Here is a 26,265-nt window from a genome sequence, read left to right as displayed (position 1 = left end):
TGGAATTACAGGCGTAAGCCACCATGCCCAGCCTTCACAATTATTTCGATTACAGCCACCTACTGCCTCAATACTGGGGAGTCTGCCTGAGTTTGGCTCAAAGCAGATTTCTCCAAAGTCCTGCTTTATCTTTACAATTCCTGTGACTTTTATACTGCATTCCATAATTTAGTCATCTACATTCTAATTTTTAAAATGGTTGAAATTACTTACCAATTAAATTGCTTAACTTCACCCCACCCATTCCAATCTCTTCAGGAAAACAGATGCCCCATGAAGAAGGGTCATAATCAGACCCTGAGATACTGTGTGCCCAGACCACGTGACCTCAAGGGGATCAGAGACTCGGGTGTTCCTTTCAGGATCTGTACACACATCTTCAGCAGCCAGAACTGGCCTCTGGGTTCCCCACTCCTGTCTCAGACCCAACTTTATGACTTAGGAGAGCCTACCTGCTGACTCTATCCAGAGGCAGCTTAAAAACAACCTAGTTCTTCAGTCTCTGGACCATGCTCCTGGCATTCTCCCACACAGTTTTTGGAAAGCAACCCCAGGCAATGTTCAGTCTTCCCTGAACATACTGGAATGCTCCTCACACTTCTTTGTTTCTTAAACAGGCAACTTACATACGCATCTATAACCTGTGTAGATACGTTGACACTTGGAAGCAAAATAGAGGAAAGCTTTCATTATTGTTTGCCATTTGAAAATGATTATATAGGGGATGATGGGTATTGAAGGAGACAGCTTGTAGTTAGCATCCCAGGGAGACCTCCCTCCCAAGACCTGGGTAAGACTATACTACATCCCGGTTTTCAGAGTGGGGACTGCCTGGTGCCAGACCTGGATGCCTACCAACACAAATTAAAGGAATAAGACACCTCCTAGAAGGGAAGGCGGGACACCCGAGAGTGAGAATGCTGAGAATTTTAAAGGGATCATCACCTCTGCAGGAGACCAAAAATCTGCCCCAGAAAGAGCAGCTACCCCAACAGATGGTTCCCTCGCATTCAGAAAATCTTTTGATTCTGTGTTACTGTGAGATTCCAGGCTCTGTCTCTCCTGCATTCCACCCCAATTCCAGACCAGGATCTCTGCTGCTCCCCATGAGAAATGCTCCCTCTCTCCTCTCAGTCCCATACAGAAATACAGCCATGCCTTATTTAAAGTTGTGAATCCCTAACTGGACACTCTGTGGAAACCAAGCTAATCAAGTCAACTTGCATTCAAAAATGGATCTGGAGGTGAGAACAGGAAGCAACTGTTTAATGGGTACAAGGTTTCCTTTTAGAGTGATAAAAATGTTCTAAAACTGGATAGAGGTGGTTGAACAACACTGAGAGTGTGCTAAATGCCAATTATTCACTTATTCACTTACAAATGATTCATTTTGGCTGGGTGCGGTGGCTCACTCCTGTAATCCTAGCACTTTGGGATGCCAAGGCGAGTAGATCGCCTGAGATCAGGAGTTTGAGACCAGCCAGATCAACATGGAGAAACCCCATCTCTGCTAAAAATACAAAAAAAATTATCTGGGCCGGGCGCGGTGGCTCAAGCCTGTAATCCCAGCACTTTGGGAGGCCGAGGCGGGTGGATCACGAGGTCAACAGATCGAGACCACCCTGGTCAACATGGTGAAACCCCGTCTCTACTAAAAATACAAAAAATCAGCTGGGCATGGTGGCGTGTGCCTGTAATCCCAACTACTCAGGAGGCTGAGGCAGGAGAATTGTCTGAACCCAGGAGGCAGAGGCTGCGGTGAGCCGAGATCACACCATTGCACTCCAGCTTGGTTAACAAGGGTGAAACTCCATCTCAAAAAAAAAAAAAACTTAGCTGGGTGTGGAGGCCCCTGGCTGTAATTTCAGCTACTTGCAAGGCTGAGGCAGGAGAATTGCTTGAACCCGGGAAGTGGAGATTGTGGTGAGCCAAGATCGAGACATTGCACTGCAGTCTGGGCAACAAAAGCAAAACTCTGTCTCAAAAAAAAAAAAGATTAATTTTATGTTTTGTGAAATTTTAATTCCATTTTTTTAAATCTCCCAATAAAGAGTCAATCCTTCTAGTATCCTATCAACACACATTTAACTCGAGCTTCGTTTCATTTGTTAATGGGAGGTTGCGGGAGAAGAAGGAATTCTGACGCCCTCTGATTGTTCTGATTCCTGGCAGGACAAGGACTCCAGATGATCCCAGGACAGGGCAGAGAGAAAATAAGATCAGAAAGCTGCCAGTAGGCTAAAATTAACTGACCTCCACGATCTGGATTTGGCAAGTGACTGAACCTCTCTTATGTTCCTCCTCGGTGAGCTCAATCATATCATATGAAACTCTTGAGATCAGCCCATAAAAATGATTCTAAGACTCAGGCCAAATCTGAAACAGTTATATATTTGAATCCTATAACTTCATTTCTCTCTCAGCCATGAGCTCGTAGTCTGCAAGAAGTCCCAACATTAGGCAACGCAGGATTTTTCTTAATATGTGATTATAATCGTCAAAAGCCCTTGCCAATTCAAAACAAAAAGAAAAGAAGATGCCAGGAGCCGGCACCCTACAAATTTTAAAAGAAAATGAAAGGGGTCCCATCTGGTACTTCAACAAATTGATTTGATACTTAGAAAATGATTCTTTTGGACAAAGAATATTTTTACTTTGTGTGTCTATACAAATACCTTATTTTTTAAATAGAAAGTACATCACTAGTCTCTGAAACCAAACGTGGTTTTGATTGAACCAGACCTACATTTATATCTGAAGCTCATTTGCTAACAATAGAACTGGCTTTCCCATTTGCCAAGATCAATGTTGACCTGTTTTCACCTAAATTTTATAGATGTCAGAAAAAGAAACTGTTCACTATTCAGTGGCATACCCTGGCCTTTTTCAGCCACACTTGCTTGCATTTTTGCAACTCCTTTAAATTCCCCTTGTCACAAAAACTAACAATAAGGTCAAGTATTTCAGTAAGAAATATTGAATTATTATCCAATGTTGTCAAGCAGCCAAGAACCTACGAGAGCTAACCATGAACCGTAGAAGACAGCGGCTTAACCTCAGGCCTCCCGGACCTGCCTCCATTGCAGGGGGAAGGATTTTTGGCAGTGGGGGGCACCTGAAGGGTTGGGGAGGGGGGAGGGAGGGTAGATGGGTGGAATGAGAACTGGACCGCTCACAATCACGTCCAGGCTCTCGTCCCTCAGGAGTGTCTTGTTGCACTCAGTTGCTGCTGCAAAGAGCCAGCTTTGATTTTTCTTGGAGAGGGCTCCAGGCACCCTCACATCTCAGCTATGCCAACACCATGAAGCTGCCGAGCTCTCCTGATTTCCTGGCCGTATCCCTGTCCATCAAGGCTAATTTCTGTGACAACATAAACTTCACTGTGTAGCCAATAAACTCAAACCCGATGGAACTTGATGTGGCCAGGAAGGAGAATGACAAACGGGCAAGATGTCAGGGCTGGAAATATAACTCATTTCGCCAGCCAGTGGTTTGGGAGGGGCAGAGATGAATTAAAAATGTGCGTGTGTGTGTTTTATTTGTTCTAATAACTCTAATAAAGATTCCACAAATTGATAAAATGTCTCTCACAGAGACAGAAATCTATGCTAGCTCCTAAAATGGGCCTCTAGTAGAACCAGAACTCTCTCTCATTTTCACCCTAACCCACAGTGGCTACGGGCTCAGATCCTTGCTTACTTCAAGGGATCTGGGCTGCATGCTTGCGCGCGAGAGAGAAGAATGCCTCCTAACTGGGCGGGGATGAGTAGCATGCAAGGAGGCAGCAGCTCCAGGATAGGAAGTGAGGATGCAAAAAAAACACCCCAAGGAAAGTTCCTGCCTTTCCAGGAGGCTATGGGGCTTTGAAAGTGAGGTTTTCATGGTTCCACAAAACTTCCCTGGAAATGCAGACTCACTCCTCAAAGGTGAGAGTCAGGACAGGTTCATTTTATAAAAGGGGAGGTCCGTGGTAAGGGGTGAGCTGATATGGGCTTAGAGAGAGAGGAGTCCAGGTGAAGTCCTTTAGAAGCATGGTGGACCTCCAAAGGAGAGCTCTGGAGGTGTGAGTAGAGAAGACCCCAAGATCCTGCTTTAAAATGCTACATGGGATCAGTTACAAGCATAGCTCTTGTCAAGCTCTTTGAATGTGTGACCATGCAGAGTATAAACCAACCCCACCGTTTATGCCTGACAACCTTTCCTATTGAAGGCTGAAGGGTTCTCTGTGCCAACATTATCCTCCACTGTTTCATCAAGACTCCAGTTTGCTTGGTAGTAGGTACAAGGTGAGCAATCAGATAAAATATATCCCTGTTCTGTACTGAAAATTTGACATTTTATGCTGTCATCTCAATAGCTTCATACCTATGCCCTCTTTTGTTAAACATTAAAATCTCACATGTTTACATGTTGTCTGTTTTGACAACATAGGTGTTTCAATTTTTAATTATTAAATTCTGCTATTGAATATGGTTTTCCCATGCACAGCTCCTATCCCAGAGATTCTGATACTGCCCACCCTACCCCACCACTCCACCCCCTTTGAGAATGCCCATTGCTCAGCCTAACCATAGATGCATAGTGTGGCATGGTAGAGAACGCCGCAGAGCCTGGGGTCATTAGCTGTCTCTCTACCACTCTCACGCTCTCTCTTTCTGAAGAGCTACACATGGGAGCTCCATGCTGGCAGTATTTGCCCACTCCCCGGTGCTGCACTGCAAGGAAGATGTGAGCTGACACTAGCTCAGCTTCAGACCCTGAATGGCAAAGAATTACTCAGGCTTCAAGATCCAGCCCAGATGGCACCTTCTTGCCTTTCCCAGGACTTGCTGCCTCAATGGGGCCCCCTCTGCCCTTGGTTCAAATGGCACCTGCTGCGCCTTACAAGTTTATGTACAAGTTTATATTTCTTTCTTTCTTTCTTTCTTTTTGAAAAGGAGTCTTGCTTTGTCACCCAGGCTGGAGTGCAGTGCAGTGACACAATCTTGGCTCACTGCAACTTCTGCCTTCCAGATTCAAATGACTGTCCCTGCCTCAGCCTCCCAAGTAGCTGAGACCACGGGCATGCACCACCATACCCAGCTAATTTTTGTATTTTTAGTAGAGACGGTTTCACCATGTTGGCCAGGCTAATCTCGAACCCCTGACCTCAGTTCGTCTACCCACCTCAGCCTCCCAAAGTGCTGGGATTACAGGCATGAGCCACCACACTCAGCTGTGAAGTTTATATTTCTGTCTCTCTGAGCAGACGGTGAGCTTCATGAGAGTAGAGGTGTACCTCATTCATTTTCATTTCCATCATGTCTAGTAAGTGTTTAATCAATATTTATTGAATGAATACAGATGCAACCCCTCCCTTAAGATCAGACTAGAGTTGGGGACTGAAACAAAGCAATGACAACTATTTCCTCAAGCAAAGGATGGGGTGAAGCCACAGATTCCTCCTCCTCTCAGCTTTCCACCTTCCTCTGCCCTGTAATGGCTTGGCACTTCTGTCTGATAATCACTTGTCACAATAATAGCTGTGTCTATTATTAAACAGGGGTCAGATGAACTATGCTGTAAGTCTTATTAACACAATACTTAATGCCTGTGTGTCCTATCGTTGCCCCATTAGAATGGCTTTCCCCTTCTACTTTTTAAATTGATGGGTGATATGGTTTGGCTGTGTCTCCACCCAAATCTCATCTTGAATTCCCGTGTGTTGTGGGAGAGACCCAATGGAAGATAATTGAATCCTGGGGGCAAATCTTTCCCATGCTGTTCTTATGATAGTAAGTCTCATGAAATCTGATTGTTTTAAAAAGAGGAGTTTCCTGCACAAGTTCTCTCTCTTTGCCTGCTGCCATCTGTGTAAGATGTGATTTGCTCCTCCTTACCTCCCACCATGATTGTGAGGCCTCCCCAGCTACGTGGAACTGTGAGTCCAATTAGACCTCTTTCTTTTGTAGATTGCCCAGTCTTGGGTAAGTTTTTATCAGCAGTGTGAAAATGGACTAATACAAAGGGATACTGGTTATAGGTAACATAGGTAGCAAGCAGATAAAAGGTAAAATTGAGATGACAAGCCCATAGCTGTTATGTTTTGTTTAGGTGGCTAGGACATCATGTTAATGAAGTCAAGAGTATGGCCCCATCTCCAGAGGCCAAAGTATGAAACAGCAAACGGAAAGATCTTTCCAGAGCAAGGCTGTTACATCTACCCTTAGCATTCATGGCAAGGGGCCTGGATGAGAAAATCCCTCTTGTCCACTAAAGGGAAATCAACTTGAAGCTTGTTACCAACAGACATATCAGCTTTCTCCAGGAAGAAATGGCATGGATGCTCTTAGACTGGATTTCGAATCCATTAAGTCAGGCCTGGTATGCTAACTTCATCTGTGTTTTAAATAAAGCAACATATAACAGGTCTTTAATTAATAAGGTTCGCTGGAGCATGGTATGGGATCAGCATGTTAGCAATTAATTTATACAAGCAAGTTTTAATAAATCATTTTGCCTAAATTTATAACAAATGAAAATAGGTTCATGAAAACTAGGAAATTAAACAAATAGTTAATGAAAATGTAATGCACAAGGTCCTGCTATTATGAAGGAAGGAAATACCTCTTTCAGTGAGTGAGTATAAGAACTGCTTGAAATCAGTGTCCTAACCCTTGACTTCCAGCCACCTATCTATGGGGTGATCTTACTTAAGTGATTTGAGCTCTCTGGGATTCCATTTCCTCAGCCTCTACAAAATGGCCATTTTTGCCAGTTCTGCAGTAAACAATGGACCCCATTCTCTTTCTTAATTTTAGACAGACTAGTCTTTTAAAACTCCCTGTAATTTCTCCATTCTAAAAGCTATGCCAAATCTATAGGCAAGAACTCCATGGTCCCTCAGCCAACCATCTGGCTTGCGATATATTATTGTCCACATTTTAAATTGTCAGGAGAGGTTAAGTGGCTCGTTCAAGGTCACACATCTGGTTAGTAGGGGTTAAGGATCTAGAACCCAGAACTTTTTGCCGCTTTCTGATGTCCCTCTTTCAATAAAATGCTCAATCCCTTCATGGAGAGTTGGCTGCATGGCTGCTACAACAGGGTGGAGAAAATGGAAGAGCAGATCTTCCCTCTTTGACTGTATGAAAATCACCCACTTTTAGAACACCAAGCCACCCATACATGTGATGGGAATGAAAGTCTTATATGACTAAATATAGATGCCAGGTACCTTACAAATACTTGAGCGTTCGTTTTAGGAAATGAGAAATGTAAAATGAAACTGGCTATAAACAGAAATCAAAACTGTCTAAATTATCTCTATAAATTAATTACTAACTTTTAACCTCTGTTTTTTGCAACCTGAAGAATTCATGAATGTGCTTAAAGAATGGCATGACAAAAACCTCTTTTACCTAAATGGACTAAGTTGAAGAGACATGCTTTCCAATATGCTTCTAATGATAGCAAGCTTTCCAACATATTGTTCTGACTATAGTAAGTGTTCAATAAATACTTTCAAAGAGAAGAAAGAAAAGAAGGCAGAGAGGGTGAAAAGGAGAGAGGTTATTGCTATTATCTGGACTTTCAGCAAAATGTGATATTATTTTCCATACAGATTTAAGAAAATAGTCTGCAAGCTACTTTAAGATACTTGGAGAAAGCCTACCTATTCATTCAAAGTGATTTAAATCATTTAGGGCAAGAAACAGCGATGCCCCTTCCCTGAACTCCTCCAAGCCTCTGCACACCAACACCAAGCCCTGCCCACATCAGGGATTCCACTTCAGATATGAGGGAATTGGGTACTGCCCTTTTGTCACATTGCAAGGAGGACCCTAGAGCCATTCATACAAAGGTAAGGGTTGAAGTGAACAGGAATTTCTTGGCTTGGGTCTCTTCATAGTTAGATGAGGCCAATGCTCAAATTAAATACAACAGTAACTTTTTCAGTGACAATGTTCACACAAAACTCAACATGCCTACATGGAAGACTTTGGAAGAGACTACAGGCTGAGGATTGGGATGGGGGTAAGGTCAACATTCTTCTTCTGAAGGTGTCAGTGTGTTACATTCACAGTTTACGTGGTATGGTATCTCTGGGTTCCCTAGGGAAGCAGCCTATAGTAAGTCAATTACCAAACTTAGCCTTGATGTTCAGTGGAAAAATAGTTTATAAAATATAGAGAAAAACACTTCTGTCAAAGAGCAACGCTTTTCAAAATGTTAAAATAGTATCTTTTTAAAAAATCTTCCACTTCTGGCTGCAGCTCTATTGTGATTCAAACTAATTGAAAATTGTATTTATGCTTTGAAAAACAATCTTAATTATTATCAACAATAATAATACATACCATCTGTTTTACAGCTATTATCTGCCAGACACTTTGCTGGGCAGTTTTAGATCTCATTAATTCATGTACTTCTCATAACCTCCATCATATAGATGATAAAGAGATTGTGACTAAAATTGGATCTTAGGAACATAGTCTCTAAGCAGATCTAGACTTGAGTCTTAATAGCCATATAACCTTGGACAAGTCTGAACCTCAGTTTTCCTATCAGTGAAATGGGGATAAACACAGTACTAACTTCTTCATAGTTGCTGGGAAGATTTGAGATAAGGCTCATGAAACATTAAGAAAAGTGCCAGGTACACATGTGATCATGCCACTGGTACCAAACCTGACTTTTCCTCCAAAGGAAATTCAAACAATGGCTTTCAGTGCCATCCTAAGTGAAGAAAGAGGAAAATCATCTTTGGCTCCCATTCCTTTCCCCCCAGGATGTTCCTACTAGTGAGATCAGGGCCAAGTGAACTTCAAGGACCGCTAGGGAGGAAAAACTAGAAAGGATATTGTGCCCTTTCTGCATTTCATGGGAGGATGCGGCAGCTGGAGAGAAGTATGAGGGTTTAGGAGGATGAGGTGAAGAGGAAAGGTAATGAAAGGGGTCTCCGGGGAACTGATTGTTGCGGCAAACCTCTCAACCTGGTCCTAACATCCCCTTCTTCTCTCGCTCACTCTCCTTCAGGCCTTGGAAGCAATCCCCAGAAGTGACTGCAAGACAACACTCTGCAGACCACAGAGCACCCCTGCTCTCCAGGAAGGGCCTTCAGGGCAGCATTCAGAGGCAGCATGAGCTAGCAGCGGTGTGCAGCCTGGTCACTGGCTGATTTGGTCAGCCCAGCCGCACAGAGCCCCATACAGGCTCTGGCAGCTCCCTGGGAAAGAAGAAAGCAGCCTCTTGCATGTGTGGCATATTCTGAAAGGAATAATATCTGAGGGATTCTGACAGGGGGAAGAAGGTAGTGAAAAAGATGGAACAAAGATGCCATTTAAAAATAATTGGCTCGTGTTCAGTATTTCACTGTTTTTTACAGCAAGGAGCAAGTAAAAAAAATCCTCCTATTGATGAGTATTTTTCTACAGTCATTAAAAGTCAAAGGACTCAGGGCTTCCGACTTTCCCTCTTGGGAAACCTGTGAGCTCGTTTTCTGGATAGCTTAGAAAAGGGCTGGACGGTGAAGGCGAGAGGCTCAAAGGCCCCCAGCAAGCAGCTCCGCTGAGGAACGGGTGCAGGGGACACACTGTGTTTTCAGTTCAGATTCTGTGATCTTTCTGCCAAACAGGGGTTTACAAAGCAAAAACCTCCAGAGAATTCTCATACTTTCTGGCTTATTCTCCTGGTGTTCGTCTTAACAGGAATCAGCTGTTTGCCTTCTCACTTATACAGCATGCTGCTGAGGAGAATTTAGCATCTGGCCTGGCTATGATTAAAAACAAGAACATCCTGCTCTGTTGGGAGAACAGCACCACTGGCAATAAAAGGACAGAGATCATTTGCATTCAGGATTCCAGAGATGTGTTTCAGTTCAATATCTGTGCTCCCTCCTTCCACCCCTGCTTTCATTTTAAAATTTCCAGATGCATCCATCATTTGCAGCATGGTCTACTTTTTTCTGAAACAGGCACAGAGAGACAGAGCATATTTTTTCTTTTCCCTGGGAGGCAGGAATGACTGGAGCTGTTCAAACACCGGGCCGTTCCTGCAGTTCCTATGATAAAGTTGAACTACCAGAGGAATTTTTTTTTTTACAACTGCGGAAATGAAAAAGTAAACAAGACTGGGACTGCATTGGTATTTAGGCTCCAACTTTTTGTTGTTGTTTTTGTCTTTTCCTTTTTTTTAAGCCATTGGGCTAGGAGCCTGAAGGGGCCATATAATATGAAAAACCCTGAGAGGTTTTATTAGCCAATAAAAAAAACTGAGTTCCTATTAACCACTTAACTCCTTGCTGAAGTTCAAACTTGCTTTCTCCTTGGCTCCTTCTCCCCATCTCATGCCCAGGAGGAGTGACAGTTGGTTCACCAGTCTTTCCCTTCACAACCTGAGCTCACAGTTTGTGCTTTGGAAGGTGTGGCTGAGAATCATATTCAATAATAATCTCTGGATTTCTCATCTGTGAACCCATAAATAAGATTTCTGCAGGGAGCCAAACGTTCTATGCCCCCAAATCTGCACACACAAAGACTCAGCACTCCACTAAAAAGGAGTAAAGTCATTGTGATCTCCATGATTTTAAATACTAAATGATGGTGAGGGAAAACAAAATCAGACTAAAGCATTTCTGGGTTAAATAATAATCCCACACAAGGCTCCTCTCATTTGTGGGCAGAAGAATGAAGAGAAACTCACAGAGAAACAGCAAGTGAAACTGGTTTGACTATTTCACTGCTGAGACAGATGGAGTTAGGAAACATAGATAGGTGACTTGGTTTAGGAAAGAAAGGTTGTCAAAGGAGATTGAAATCGTAACCGTTTTATGAATCACACCACAATTCTGTGTGTCATGCGGTTTTGTTGTTTGCTTCTTGCTGCTTTTAAATGCATTCGTGCCTTTCTATCAGTCTATCTCCAATCGGGTTTTGGGTGTTCTTGGTATTCCATCTCTCAAAAACACCCTTAATTTCTGCCATTACATATAAACTGTATCTCTAATTCCATGAAGCCTACTATATTGTAATTCCATTTTCCACATTCGGGCTAACTCTAGTACTTTTGGTTCTCCCAGAGAAATTTCCTAAGGCCACATGAACCTGTGCCTTTTTGTGTTCTGGTCCCATTTAATGTTGCTGCTGAAGAGCTACTCCTTGAAGGGCTTATGTGGAAGAATTTTGCCTTTTCATTAAAAGCATTTTTCTCTATGTCCTTGGTTTCTTTATAAGAATAGCAGGTGGGGAAAATTCTTCCCTTTTTATTGGCTATGGAGTGGGGCAGAATGACCTAGAAATAACAGATAGCCATCAAGAAGTGAGCTATGTCTGCAGCGCTAAAACATGAAGCAAGTTTTGCAGAAAACTCCACGAAGCGGCCTGATACCACTGCAGCAAGATAGTAAGAAATGAATTAAAATACATTTTGGTAAAAGTTAAATGTGTTTCCAGAAATCTGATCCCTCTGCTTCCCAAATGGCTGAGCATATCTGAATAGGAGGGCTGGATTGAGTCGCAAGCTTTTGAATAAAAGCTTTAAAAAATTACCAAAGACTCCTTAAATGTCAGCTTCCCCGTGCTCCCTTAACAGACATATCAAGGAGCATTCAGTGTCCCTTGTCCCAATAACCTATTTGAAAACAAGTAATTGCTTCTTCATCACTTGTGGGATAAAGGCAGTGCTTTTTTTTTCTTTTGAAAAATTTGCAGAATTAAAAACTGAGGCCAATAAATTCTGTGTCTTCTGAGTACGCGTTCAGGGGTGGTGAGCCCCATTTTTCCCTGAATGGCTGGCTCACATACCCTTTCCAAACTTCACCCTCCTTCCTCCCTCCCTTCAGGCATGCACATACCTGTGCACGCGCACGCAAACACACCACACATGCATATATTCCCACACCACACACACACATACACCACACGAACATATACACACACATATATACACACACTCACATACATACACCACACACACACTACACACATATACACACCACACACCATGCACATACACCACACACGCGTATACATACGTACCACACATACATACAAACCACACACATATACACACCACACACACATATGCACACACATACATACACCACATACACACACTATACCACATACACACACATACACCATACATACACGTGTGCATGTGTGCACACATGCACACACATACACACATACACCACTGGTGTATTACCCTTTGCATCTTCAGTAGATTCTTTAGTTTTCATTCATAACTTTTTAAAATTTCATTTCCAAGGCCTCCTGATTGAATAGCTACCGCTGAGAAGCCCCTAGGAAGATATAAAGGGGCTTATCGGGGTGCACAGGAATGATGGTAAGAAAGGAAAGACTCCCCTGCCTTTGCTCAGAGCCCACAATTTAAACCAAGAGCATCAGCTCTCCATAAACTGGATCCTACCTGGCCTTAAGCACCTTTTCCGGGCCAGCAGAGAGAGGCAATGAGGGAAGAGCTGAAATGGGTGGGGAGCAGTTTGGAGTATACCTGGGGAACATAGGCCTAGGGCGCAAGCCTGATTCCCAGTACTGATACCTGGACAGCTCAGGTATTATGAACTCTTGCATGAAGACATCCTTCCCAGCCCCACAGAAACTGACTAAGGAGTGAATGCAAGAGGGTTTGCTTGGGATTTCACAGGTGAGCTGGCCCACACTCACTAAAACTGGAGCAGGCAGTTGATTTGTCCTCCGCTTCCCTAGAAGAACTTAGAAATGATGACAGTGTTATGACAAGCATCCTACCTTTTTAGATACCTCCAACTTACTGCTTCCTAGGACTGGTCTCTAAAATAATTTTCAAATAGGACAGAGAGGCCAACTGATAGGATTGCTTATTGTTAACCTGCTAACAATATCAGCAAAGCTAAATTGGGCAAGCCAGTACCTCCATTTCTACAGTGGCTCTTGGCTAGGTCATTATTCTTCACCAACCATTTCCAGAGGGAAGGAAAAATTAACTAATAAAGAGCTGTAGGCCCTGCTCTCACTGACTGCGAATGAGGGCTTCCCTGACATCCTCCCTTGCCTTTCGGACTGTTTGCAAGTCCTGTAAATATAAACATGTGGCTCTTCCAGTGCATCTGTAGATAATAACTTCAGGGGGCTTCCTGTTTACATGGCAATACCCATTTCCCAGCCAAATAAACTTGGTGACAGAGACCTGAGGTGTTTATTGGGCCAGTCGTGGCTGGGATTGAGTTAACAGGAAACACCCACTCTTGCAGAAATGCCTGATGATTAAATATTTGGGGGATAGGGGACACCAGGGGTCAAAAACACTGCAGAAATTGCTTTCTTCTTCCGCCTGTCGTTCCAGTGGGAAACAGAAAGGCCATGATAAATATGGCCAACCAATCCAGGCCTAACGAAGTCCCACAGCTGGGCTATTCACGGGCTGCACAGCCCACATTGCAGAGAAAAGTGAAGAAGTGCAGACAATAAAGCCAGCAGCATCCGGCACAATACATCCAAATCTTGGAGTGCCATCACATGAAGGGATGGAAAAGGTTGATGTGTACCCATCACTGGAAAGTCCCTCAGCCTCTGCCTGGCTACTCTGATTTAATAAGCAATGTATTCTCACATAAGCTCTGTCAATAAAGCCTCCATCTCAGTGGTTCTCAATCAGTGGAGATCTTGCCACCTGGGGAACATGTGGCAATATCTGGGACATTTTGATTGTCGTAACTAGGGAGGTGCTACTAGCATTTAGCGGATAGAGGGTGGGAATGCTGGTAAACATCCTACAATACACAGGACAGCATCCCTGACACACACACACACACACACACACACACACACACACACACACACAGAATTATCCAGTCTGAAATGTCAATAATGCCAAGATCTAGCCCAATGCCTTTTCATAAACCAAGAAACTGAGACACAGAGGAGTAAAGTGACTTGCTCTAGAAAACCCTGCTGGAGAAAACTGGAGAGAGAAAGCAAGCCACTGTGACGACCTCCCTTGTGAATGCTCTTTAAAGTCACACAGATGTTTAATTTTAAAAAATAAATAAATCTACATCCTGAAAGTTGCAGACAAGTTCCCTGGCTTAAGCTCATCCAAGTGCTTTCAGGATCTTTCCTATTCTTAGAATTTAACTGTCTCCAAGATTTCTTAGAAAATAGTGCCAACGTGTTAAGAATGAGCAGATCTTCAAGGTCCCTTAACTCTCCCTATGATGTGGGTCAGCTTGGCCACTGGCTGACCTTCTCTGCACCACGATTTCCTGGGTCCCTCTTTTAGAACTGTGGTGAGCCCAAGCATTCAGAAAGCACAGGACACAGAGAAAGCAATCTCTCTACCCCAGGCCCTCAACCTTATCACAGGGCAGGGTAGGGGGTGGACTTACCAAAAATAAACAATGGCCAAGGGAAAAATAAAATCTCCCAACTATAGTTATGTTCACTAGGAGAATTCTTTTGAGGCGATAGCCCTCCAGGCCAAGGTCCATTTTTACTCATCCTTGGGCTTTGTTGACTTTATTTTTAAGAACCCAAAAGAGATGTGGGAAGGAAAACAGACTAGTCTATGTCTGGGCTGCCTGAGATCTTCTGACGACAGCCAGAGGTTCACTTGCTGGGCTCAGTTCATATTCCCAGAGATTAGATCATTAAGCCATCAGGACTGCACCCATACCACCGATAGGTCCCACAGTTGGAACAGATGGCCTTATTCAAGGATGGATGTGCAGTTCTTCCTTTAGACATCAGCTAATAAGGAAGGGAGTTCACTGCTAGGTTCTTTGCCCACCCCTCCCTAGGAACAGGACTAAACAAGAAGACAGCGTTTACCAAGCCTTTTTTTTTCCTTCTCCCCAGTAATATAGCATCTTTCCTCTTAACTAGCCCTGGCAAGTCCTAAGACCAAACAGTGCCCAGGTGTAAGCAGGGGTAAACATCAGACTAGGGAGAAACCGTGAACAAGAAAAGACCCAAGGTACACACATAACAAAACCAAAAAAGCCATTTTATTGAAAATTAAATTCAAACTTCAAATTAATATTACAATCATGAGAAAATGCCAAATAATTCCATTTACAGTTGCAACATACAATACAAATAGTCCCTTTGAAGTTAAGAGTAAACTCATCCACAATCGTGACCTGTGGCACAAAGCGGAATTTTTACAATATGTGCATGGAAAGCAATTCTTGGGCAATAGCAATTGGAAAAAATAAAAATGAAAGCTTGTATTTACACAAAATGCTACAAATATTTTTGTTCCACAGAAACCTAAGAATTGTAAAGCATATCCAGAAGAAATGGAATTTTATTCAGAATACCTAAGAAATTATTGTAAGTTATGGTTTTGGCTGATATATTTCAAAGTACTGCATTAAAAAGCAAACAGTTATTTGTAAACATGAAGTAAACAATCTAAAAAGTTCTCACATAGAAAATTTTTTTTAATGCATTAGTTTTCTAAAAACAACAAATTCAAGGTTTGGAAGAATTGTCTTTTATTATTGTTCTTTCAAATACCATGGGTATAATAATTACTTTTGCTAATGCTTCATATTTCCACGTATTAACCTGGATTTTGGGCCAGGCCCTTTCCTCAGAATGGAGGGAATCCTTAAAGCTGCACACACATCTCCTCCCTTCTGAATTTATCATGGATGCTCCCTAGCGGTGTGGATTTCTCTGCTCATTTTTAAAGGGCCCTGGCGGGGGAGAGGCAGTAAGCCTGTCTAAAGAGCAAACGATAGTTGATCTGTTGAGTTTCTCAGTTCCAGGCTGAATGTTATTCCACTAATCTAAAACCAAAGCTGTGGTACCTTTTCTGGAACTCTGATATGGGTTGAAATTTGTGAGACAACTGAAATGGATAAATATGTGGCTGCGCTGATCACACTGTAAATTCCAGCAATGTTTGTGCTACATCAAGAACCACGCTATTTTAATTCTCAGGAACTAGAGCGTTGACTAGTACATGGTTCCACAGTAGTAGTAAGACTTTGCTTTGGTCTTGAAATCACAAATCAAACACATAACCCAGTGCAAATTAAGGGTTCAGTGGAAAAAAAGAAAAACAAAATTTTAATCCCTACACCAAAAAAGGGCAGAATTTGTTCTAAGAAATGTGAATTACCCCCAATGGGGTGGATGGAATGAGGGTGGAGGGAAGAAGTGCTTGAATTTTTCCCAAGGTAAAAAAGCTTCTAAAGTGTTTCTGGGTTGCCGCCTGCAGCCACTATAGTAATATTTCGACACAAAAGCATCCCTAAAGTCACTCGGTAGGTGTACTGTAAACTTAAAAAAGCCCTTTTAGCATTAAAAAATAATGTACAAATATAGTACTTTTTTAATTAAATAGGATGCAGCTGGCACTGGCAGTAACATTTTTATGTCAATTAATTAAAATTGAAATGTGTAACCAGACACTGGCTTTTTTAAGTGCTGCTGAAACAAACACGTATTTTACACTTAACAAATAAATGGACAGTGGTGTGCTTCAAGCTACCACACACAAACAATAAATAGTATCAATGACTACTTCCATCTTACTTAAGTAATAGAAAAGTGGCTTATTTATCTAAATATACTTGGTATATGGCCTTTAGAAGGCAAAGTGTTTTGTTTTCCCATCAATTTTTATTAGGAGTCAGGATGAATTCCAAGGGAGACTCCCCAGCAGGAAGAACAGGTCCAGCTGCCCCACACGCTGTCCTGCAATGCTGGGTGGCCTACAAAGGTGGGTTGGAGAAGGACCAGAGAATAAGGGGGCCATTAGGGGTTGAAGGCAAATGTCTGCTAAGTTCCGCTTGGGAAGGTGGAGGATTCCAATGAAGGGACCCTGACTTTTTGGGGAGGAGAGCAGGGATTGGCCTGGTGGTGTCACTAGATGATCCTAGTCTGGATTAAGGATTCGAACTTGGAAATCTGCCATGTGACTGCCAGGAGTGGTCAAAGTGCATGCCACAGAAGGGCTCTAGCTCAAATTTGTACGCAGTAGTAGACACCAAACTCCACACATCCTTGCCTTCCTTGGCCCTCCGTTGTAGGAAACACAAATGTCAAAGGCTGTCTGTAGGTCCCCATAGGCCATATGTCATCCTCTCAGCTCAGCTACCTGCTGGAACCTGGCTACCTCTTCAGAGGACCTACTCCCAACGGACACTGATATCATTCTGCTCCTCTAAATGCAAATTCAGTGGAAAGCTGCCAGTGGGGCCTTGGGTAAGGCAGATTGGGGTTCCCCTGATGTGTTGTCTGGTAAGGCTGGTTGGTTAAGAATCCCTGGTGCAACTTTGCTCTCCTGTATTAGATGTCTCATAATTGATCCTCTATCCACATGTGTGGCTTTAAGCTGACTATGTCTTTGCTGTGAAGCCTGGCGATTTAGAGTTTTGCTTAACTATGAAACCACAGAATATTTTTCTGTAGTTCAATGATTTGCTTGTGCTGTCTTTTTAATATGACAAGAGTCATAATTACCCCAAAGAAATTAAAAAACCACATTGTTCCAGCATTTCATGCTGATAAAGGGCTAAAGGTTGTTTTTAAATCCCTAATTACTGTTTTAAAAGGCAAAGCTGTGTTAGAGGCATTCAAAGATCTGAAAGAACTAAACATAACATTTCCTTCATACATCACCAAAACAAGCTATATCTAAAATCTTTGGGGATGGAAGTATTTTTTTAATCACATTGTGCCTGGATGTACTAAAATTGCTTAGCAATATTTCAGATATGGCTCTAGACCACTGAAGACATTTGTTATTTAATAAAGAGCACTTTTAGAGACCTAAGTCAACATATCAATACACTAAGAAATGTTTCAAGGGTCCAAATGTCATTAAATAATTATAAATATATCTTTAAAGTTATATGACCATTCACGTTAGCAAGTTACCTCAGATTTTACACATATTCATAATTTAAAAAAAAAGAAAACAAATACCACATAGCCAAACTCGAACACTATCTATACCATTATGGCTATAATACCATATTGCCATTTTCAGTTTCGCATAAAAGGAGAAGGCAGGTTTGAGGGATTGGAATTCTTTTTGGTTCAATGGGAAAAGGGGAGGAGGAATGTTCAAATGTAAAATAAAATAATCTATCCTGATCAATTATTTTTGAAGTCACTTTCTTAGAGCAGGAAAAAAAAACAAAAAAAAATGAACCCAACAGTTCAGATGAGGACCTGCAGCATGTCTGAAAGCAGAAATTGGAAGTTATTCTGAATGATGGTACTGTGATGGAAGCGTCCATTCTACCTCATGTCCCTTTAGTGCACCTCAACTGGTTTTGTAAGCTGTCTGTGGAGGGCACTGGTCCATACACAGCTGCCACCATGAGGGTGTGAGGTTTCAGAGCACAGAGAGGAAGCGGCTTTGCTCTTCTCCCTCCTGAACCTGGAGTCCACCTCTCTGAATTGGCATATAAACAGGTTATTGATGATAACAGGCCAAACAACAAAAACAAAAATACCTTTTCCCTTGTTTGTTCCTTTGTAAAAGTGTATCTTAAATAGTAAACAATCTGAAACCCGATTGCAACTATCTCTCTTGAGCCTTCTGCTTCTCAATATCTACCCTCCTATGGCTGCAAGATCATGACTAAGCGAGTGAATGAAAAATCTTCTAAAAAATAGGCACTTTGTAGATAGCTAATCGATATACATATATATGCACTCTCTCTATATATATGTATATATTGATACATGTGGGATGTGACTCCCCAGATACCACTGGGCCACGGCTGAGGAATTTCAATATGGTCGCCAAACAGATTCATCCATTCTGCCACTAGAATTCAAAACAGTTGGGGAACTGCTGTGGCTTCCATCAGCGTCAACACCATCATTCTGGTTAGGCAAATTTGGATTTAATAGCGTGCTGCCATTCGAGGTGGTGGTGCATGGCGGAAGCATTCTGGAAGGAGACCGGTCTCCCCCCGGCACCATGGGAAACTGATAGGATCCTGACGAAGTGCCATAGTAGAGATATGGAGTGCTGCTGGTCTGGAAGGGTCCACTCTGGCTTTGGGAAGAGCCGGGATAGGGTGGTGGCAGGTAGGTGTGGTAGTGAGTGGTGGCGGACATACCGAGGGACATGCCTGAGGTGACTGGCGGGGTGTAAGTAAAGGTGGCTGGATAGTGCATTCGTGGGTTGGAGAAGCGGCTCTCAGTGAGGGATGAAATGCTTGGGAACTGCCTGGGGTCTGAAAAAGGGCCCAGTTCTGAAGCACCTAAAAATTATAACAGAAGACGGGGGGGAAAAATCTGTAAATATCAATTAAAATAATGATAGAATTGTTACAAGAAAAAAAAAATGAAAACTTTAGCTTTCCCAAATAGGAACAGCAAGCCACAAATAGACCTTCAAATGCACCAGTCACTTTACAGTCTTTTTTACCCCCATTTTGCAGTCTTAACAGCATTGATCCTCAAGTTCTTCACCCTCAGAGCATCCCAGAGGGCTTTAAAAACCCACATGTGTGCCAGGTCAATGTGTAAACCAACCCAACACTCTGATCACATAGGTTCACTCACCAGACTTTAAGACCAAATCCTTATGGATTTTTTTTTCTCTTTTTGTTTCTTGTTGCGCATTAGATATTTCAAGTGAAATTTTTACTAAGTCAGACAAGTTTATTTTCCTCAACTCAATATAAAGAAATTCCAAAATAATGTCTTACTCTTTACTCTTGGCAGACTCCTTAGTCAATGAAGGAGCATCAAAAGGATATCCTATCATGTTCCTATCATTTCCTTTAAAGCCTTAAAAGAATTTAAAATCTTGTCATAAGCCTCATCTTGTTAACAGTGAAATCAAACCAGAAACTCCTAAATTCTCTGGAGATGGACAGGAGTGTCATAAGCTACTAGACAAGCCGGTTTTGAAAGTGGGAGTTAGGAGGCAAAAGGGGGCTTGGTATCTTAGGAATCATTGCATTTCAAGTCTTGATGGGAGACTTGTGACCTGATTTAGGCCAGGTGCTGACAGTAGCCTTTGCTGCCTAGGGGAGATTAAGAGGAGGGCACTCCCCACCTATCTCACAGGCCCCAGCACCACATCCTACAGAAACAGCTTCAGGTCAACTTGAAGCAGTAACCTAGAGGCGAAGATGGTTTTCCCCTAAAATGTGAAGTCCTTTCACGTCTAAAGCTAACAGTATGCCTCCTTAATAGACATTCCTGGTGCCTAACTTATGAAACCACCATTATAAACCATTTAATGTGGAATTTACTTTTTTGAAATGCTAAAAATCTTGTAGTTGTGATCTTTAAAGATTGGGTCTATTAATATTTTTTTGGAATTGACAGCACTGTGACAAGCCCTTTTCTAACACCAGTGCCCTTGTTAAGATAATGAACCCTTCTAAAATATCTGGATTATTCTAATCTCATATATTTGTTTTTCCTACAGCTTTTAGCTATAAAGGAAAGCACTAAACAATTCTTGAGGACTTTAGTGAATGGTTACTTCTTCGTCTCATTTTTATTCAGACCTTGTTCTCGGGTATTACAACATTTATTAAAGGAATAATCCGAACGCTTTTCTTTAAAGTTGCTGATTGAAGGTTGTTAATTTTTGTTAAAATGCACACTGCTTAGAATCTTCATAAAATGCAAGGTTTAAGTGCCATGATGTGCATTTGTAATAAAACATGACTCTTTGAAAGCAACACATAGTTAACAAACTCGCAAATCAGACAGTAACAACCAGACAGCCCAGCCCAGCCCAGCCCTGCCCAGCCCAGCCCAGCAATTGTTAAAAGTCTCACCTGCCTGGCTCTTCTTACTGAGAGTGGAAGGCCAGAGGCAGAAGTCAGAGGTGGCAGTGTCATCATCTGTAAAATGAGGGGGATGAGCTCTAAGTTCCCTTCCAGCTCTAATGTTCTATGACCATGAATTCCAAGAGAGAAAGAGAAGCAACAGCCTTAGGGGAGGAGTAGATAGAGAGGTTCCCATCTGTCATTAGTATTTTCCCAGAGTCCGCATGCCCATAAGCAGATCGTAAAAGCTAGTGAGCAGCTTCTAATGCCAGAAGCACTTTCAAGATGAAGAACCAGAACTGACATATCCCAGGCAGTCACTCTCTGCTTTTTATAAATTCTTCCATCCTCAACTAGCTTCTACCTATTCCTCCCCAAAATGAAATTCTGTCAAGCTTAAGTTTAAAAATGTGGAAGCTGTGATTATGCCAGAATCAGAAATGGGAGCAGATGCACCATAACATCTCCCTGCCCAATGCTCGTGCCCTGCCTCATACAATACAGAGGCCAAATGGAGGCCACAGATGTTCCTCAGGTGGCCTCTGCATTGCAGGGCACCTGGGAGACCCCCAAGCAGGCAGAGCTAATAGTGATGGGCAAGTCACTTCTGTATGCATTAAGTTCAATATTTAGATCATATAAGACCAGAATAATGTGAGCAGTGTGCATCAGAAAGAAGTAGTATTTAAAACGCCAAGGTGTGCCCCCTGCAGAAGCATGGAGTTCACACAGATAGGCATGTTAATGTAAAAACTGCTTCTCAGGTGTATTTATACTTAAAATACACTGTAGTAATAATTAAAATTCCATATGGTTTCACTTATTTTGATGCAGAAGCCCCATTAAAACCCGTTATGTGGGGCCCTGGCAGTAAACTCCAATATGGTTTTGAATTTACCCCTCCCCACACCTTCCTCTGAATTTTACCTGATACGTTTTGCTGACGTTTTTATTGCCCATCACATGCCAGGATCACTGTACCTTTTTGGTTTATAGATGCTCGCTAACACAAACTGACATTTGGTTTTCAATTAATGAGATCTGGTTATGATTTATAGAAAACAATGCAACAAATTTCCGCTGGTTTACAGTATTTTAACCAATCACTTCTAGGCATTTGAGTCTTAATGCCTTGAGAATTGACTCTTACTTGACAAAGAGAGCTAATGTTGACTTGAAAGTGATTATAGGATGATTTTTCAACTTAAAAACAATAGAATTTTCTGGAATTTGTTTAGTCATTTTATGGTACCAAGAAATGTTCCTGAAACATATTGCAATATGTTCTATAGAAAGAAATACTAACAATTTGCTCTCGTATGATATGAGATCCTTTATAAAATCATCGCGATAGAATGGTGGGAGGAATCCTAAAGACGATAAACTCTTTCCTAATCTTCAATTTTTAAATAATTGTTACAGAAGCAAATAATGTCATTAACTTTTCTTTCATTGAATAACGTATCTATGCTTCTAATCTCTGTTTTGTACATGAACTCAGGTTTTCTTTTAGAACCCCTTCTTGGGTTATTTTGTCATTGTATCCTAAAGTAGTCACACCTTATGTCACTAACCACCTTATAGCCACAAACTTACAAAAATAGAACTGGATATGACATCAACTAAAGTAAGCAAAATGTAAATTTGACTAATCAAGAGTCCACATTATGAGAGCCTTGAGTTCCAAAAGCAGTGCCACCCCAATCTGATTTTATAAACATAAAACCAAAGCTCCGCCACTGCCCAAGTGATACAGCTGGTACCATCCGAGCTCCCAAGAGCCAGTTTAAAACTCCTGACCACAACCTACTGGATAAATAAAGTCAAAGGTGGTTCAGGGACCTTTTTAAAATAGCAAGGAACAACTTGCACAAATCCATTCTTTTTGCTGTTATCTATGTTATCTCTTCCATATACAAAGTACATTCAGCTATTAGGCTTTGCTGAACAGTGGAGAAGTTAAGAGAGCTACAGTCAACACTAGATCACTTGGTGCTAAGAGTTTCAAAATGGTATGTGCCTACATCTGGGGTTTTCAGGGAGAATGCCAGGAGTTACCAGAAGCCCAAGATAATCATCATGCATTTTCCTGATGGGCTGGTATTACTCAACTTGGGGAATATAATACACTATACAATAAACATGGATATAATGTGGAGGAGAATGTAACATTTATGTGAATTTTTAGATAAATGAAAAATGACTTCAACAAAATTCTGCACTCATAAAGCTTTAGGCTATGCTCCTAGATCCCCTAAGGTACCCAAATACTCCTTTATGCTGGTTGAGGAACTCTGACAGAAAAGTCTAAATTCCTAATTTACTGTGTAGGTAATGCAAAGCTAACCCCTGTTTGACAAATAGGAAAGCTGATATCTAGAGAAATGAAGCCATTTACTCAATATCACAAAAACACACAGCTGAAGAGGCACAGCCACAGCTAGACAGACCTCTTTGACTTCTAACAAAGAATATGCGATCTTAGTTACCCTTAAGGAATTTGGTTAACATGATCACAGGCCTATCTACACACACACACACAAACTCTCTGTCTCTCTCTCTCTTTCTCTCTCTCTCTCTCTCACACACACACACACACACACACACACACCTGCTAAGAAGTTGATTTGCCTAAATGAATAATACTTAAAATGTCTCAAAATACTTAAGTTGACTCTTCTACTGCCTAAGTGTTACCCCAATGAGAGTTCCTATCTTTAGGATATTATTAACAGCTCTTTTAGGCCTTGTTGATCTAATCTGCTAAATAATGGGCAATTAGTTTAGTTGCTCAGGGCAATATGTGAATGAGACCAAGGTCAAGGGTATGATCCCCTTAGGAGCTGCTGGCTTCCTACAGATACATTTCATTCCAAAACTGCTGTCTACACCCCCAGCCAAAGGCAAACAGCTTGCAAACAAATGTAGCTGTCATAAAGGGAGCTGCAAGAACCTTGCTCATTAAAATAGTAACGGCAGCGGCAGCAGCAATTTTTTACAACCTAATATACACAGGGAAGAATATATTAATAAAATGTCCGTGGTGCGCAAATAAAAATAAAATCAATGTTAAAAGTAAAAACATCTTGTCCCCGCTCCCAACGTCTATGAGGGAAAATGAAATAGCGTCTCTTTTTACCCAGCTCAGTTTCTTGGGTCTTCGAGTGGAAAGTACGTGAAACCAAGATAAGGGGGAATAAAAGAGAATGTCTGGTCTTTAATTCTTAGGACCTGCAATCCTCCACCTGGCATCTTTCACACCCTGCTTTCCCATGCTGCCTGTCCTGAATCATGTTTGGCTCCCACTGAGAGCGAGCTGTTGAGGGCAGAGATGTGTCTGATATTTCTTTGTCTCCCCTTCAGAACTTCGTTAACAGTCACACCTGTGTTTGACATTTGTAGGCCTTTACCTAAGCCTTCACTTTAACATACATTTTCTCATTGACCAGACCCTCAATAAATAATGGTTGATTGATGGAAAATGGATAAGGAGATCTCTCAAACCAAAGGAAATTGGAATTTGAGCAAAATAACAGACTGGGTACTTGCCGTTGGGGCTGTCAGCTGGGCAACGCCATGCCTCGTGTTATCTCACCCTCTATGCAGTATGTTTCAACATCCCGGCAGAGGAGGCAGGTCAGGGCAGAAAAAAAGATGAGGGGCCTTGAATCCAGACTGAACAGCTGTTGGCATATTCAGAGTCCTCTGCCCACTTTGTGTGAGGACATAAAGGTACAGAATGAAAAGCCATCGTACTTCTCAGCAATGAGGTGTTAACTTCAAAGCTTCATTGGGGCCTTTTAAATAGTAGGAGTTATTGCTTCAACAAATCTCAAATAAATCCCAAGAACGTTTTATTAACCCCCTCTCAGCATTCTTTCTATTGGAACATTTAATATAAAAGACCTACATGAAGCTGCTCTCCCCTGATAACCAAGAATCTTCTCCCCCTTTTAAACATTTTGGCTATCCTCTTCCTAACTGCTCTATTACATAATTTCCTATTTTACTTCTGTTCCAATAGCATTTATATTCTGTATCACTCTTTTGGACCCTTACTCACTCCCTTAATGAATTATTAACTGTTTCTTAGTCTGCTTTCACCAACTATAAAGTCAGCTTTGGATGGTAAAGAATATGTTTTCCTCTCCTGTCCCTCTCGGAACCTAGTACGTTGTAAGAGGCTAAAATGAAAAATAAAATGTGCATGGTTGGATGGATAAATGAATATGTAAATGAGTCTAAGGATCAGGAACTCTGTACAGTAACTCTACAGTTTTGACACGAAAGAAAAGGATATGAAAAGCATTGAGCGATCCTGACATCAAACCTAAAATGTAATTCAAATACATTCCATACCTATAAAACCTTGTAAAACTCTCTTTAAAGAGTATTCAAAGCTACTCCTAAACATTATTGCTTCACTTAACCTCACATTGCAGACAGGAGCTCCACAAGCAGCAGTTGACACTAGTAAACAGATGCTCTGGTTTGCTACCCCTGTTACTCCCACTTCATTCCCAGCACCTGTCCTGCCTCCCAGCCAGTATCCAGGTATAGATCCACACAATGAAGCCCCAGGGAGACTAGATGAAGGGGAAAGAGGGCCAGGCCAGGAACACATGGCATGCTGTTAGGTAAGCACACTCATCTTTCCTCATGATTCTGGGTTAATCACTGCCACTAAGATCATAACCTTCATTTTGAGTGAGCAGTTTAAAGGAACAGAGAGTGAAACTAGAACCTGTTCAAATTTTTAGACTAGTATATAGAAGCAGAAGTCAGAGTCATCAAGAATCTTAGATGAGTTCTATAGATAAGTTTTATGGACATGGAAGCCTGCAGGCATGGTAGATCTGAGTGGCAACACAAGACTCGGACATGGTTCTCTGTCCCAGCTCCAGCATTCTATTTACCTCTGCACCCTGACCGAGCATGCATGGTATGGAGGAAAATGTAGAGGGTCTGACTTGAGATTCCTGAGAACTGCATTCTATGAAAAGGGAAATTCTTCATTTGCTGCCTTTTCAAGTCACACAGGCAGCAGGGCCTTAAAACAAAAATGTATTACCCCTCACTCAAGTATAGGCCAGCCACCTTTCAAAAGGCGTATCTAAACAATCCTGTAATGAAGGAGTGAAAAGGAAGGCGGCTATGGGTAGATGTAGAGTCCTCTGCCCTATTTCAAAGTCATATCCCATTGCTCCTCAGCATGGTCCCTCTTCCTGGTGGAGTGACATATACTCAGGATATTTACGGAAACTTTGCTCATGCTCTCCCCAGCACCCATGGCTTTCTCTCTTCTCTCTGCCAGACCAAGGTAAGCAAGCACTGTCTTCAAAGCTCACCACTACACAAGGACTTTCGGGACACACAAATTCTTGCCGTAATCTTTTCTTTACCAGACAAACCTGGGACATTTATGTAGATACATCTTACTGCTGCACACATTCTAAAGTAATTAGCATTGATTTTAGATAAGAATTTTCATTTTCTAACTAAAGAGAAAGCAAATTAAG

The 26,265-nt window shown here is 41.8% G+C and overlaps 1 protein-coding gene across 6 annotated transcripts in view; it reads right to left on the bottom strand.

The window, feature by feature from the left end:
• Positions 1–14,966: 14,966 nt before the first annotated feature.
• RUNX2 (RUNX family transcription factor 2) overlaps positions 14,967–26,265 on the bottom strand; it is a 219,704-nt gene continuing 208,405 nt past the window's right edge. For 3 of the 6 annotated variants that reach the window (XM_078369317.1, XM_078369319.1, XM_017971129.4), the window contains 2 exons: positions 20,756–20,821; positions 14,967–19,216 (listed from right to left, as the gene is read on the bottom strand). In XM_078369317.1, the coding sequence (XP_078225443.1) occupies positions 18,738–19,216; positions 20,756–20,821 (545 nt within the window). In that variant the 3' untranslated portion in view covers positions 14,967–18,737. The remainder of the gene's footprint in view (positions 19,217–20,755; positions 20,822–26,265) is intronic. The other 3 variants (XM_078369318.1, XM_078369321.1, XM_078369320.1) reach the window with 2 other exon arrangements.

This window comes from Callithrix jacchus, chromosome 4 (genome assembly GCF_049354715.1).
Source record: "Callithrix jacchus isolate 240 chromosome 4, calJac240_pri, whole genome shotgun sequence".
Classification (NCBI taxonomy): domain Eukaryota; kingdom Metazoa; phylum Chordata; class Mammalia; order Primates; family Cebidae; genus Callithrix; species Callithrix jacchus.
Note: the sequence above shows the minus strand (reverse complement) of the source record. Positions and strands in the feature narration are given on the sequence as shown.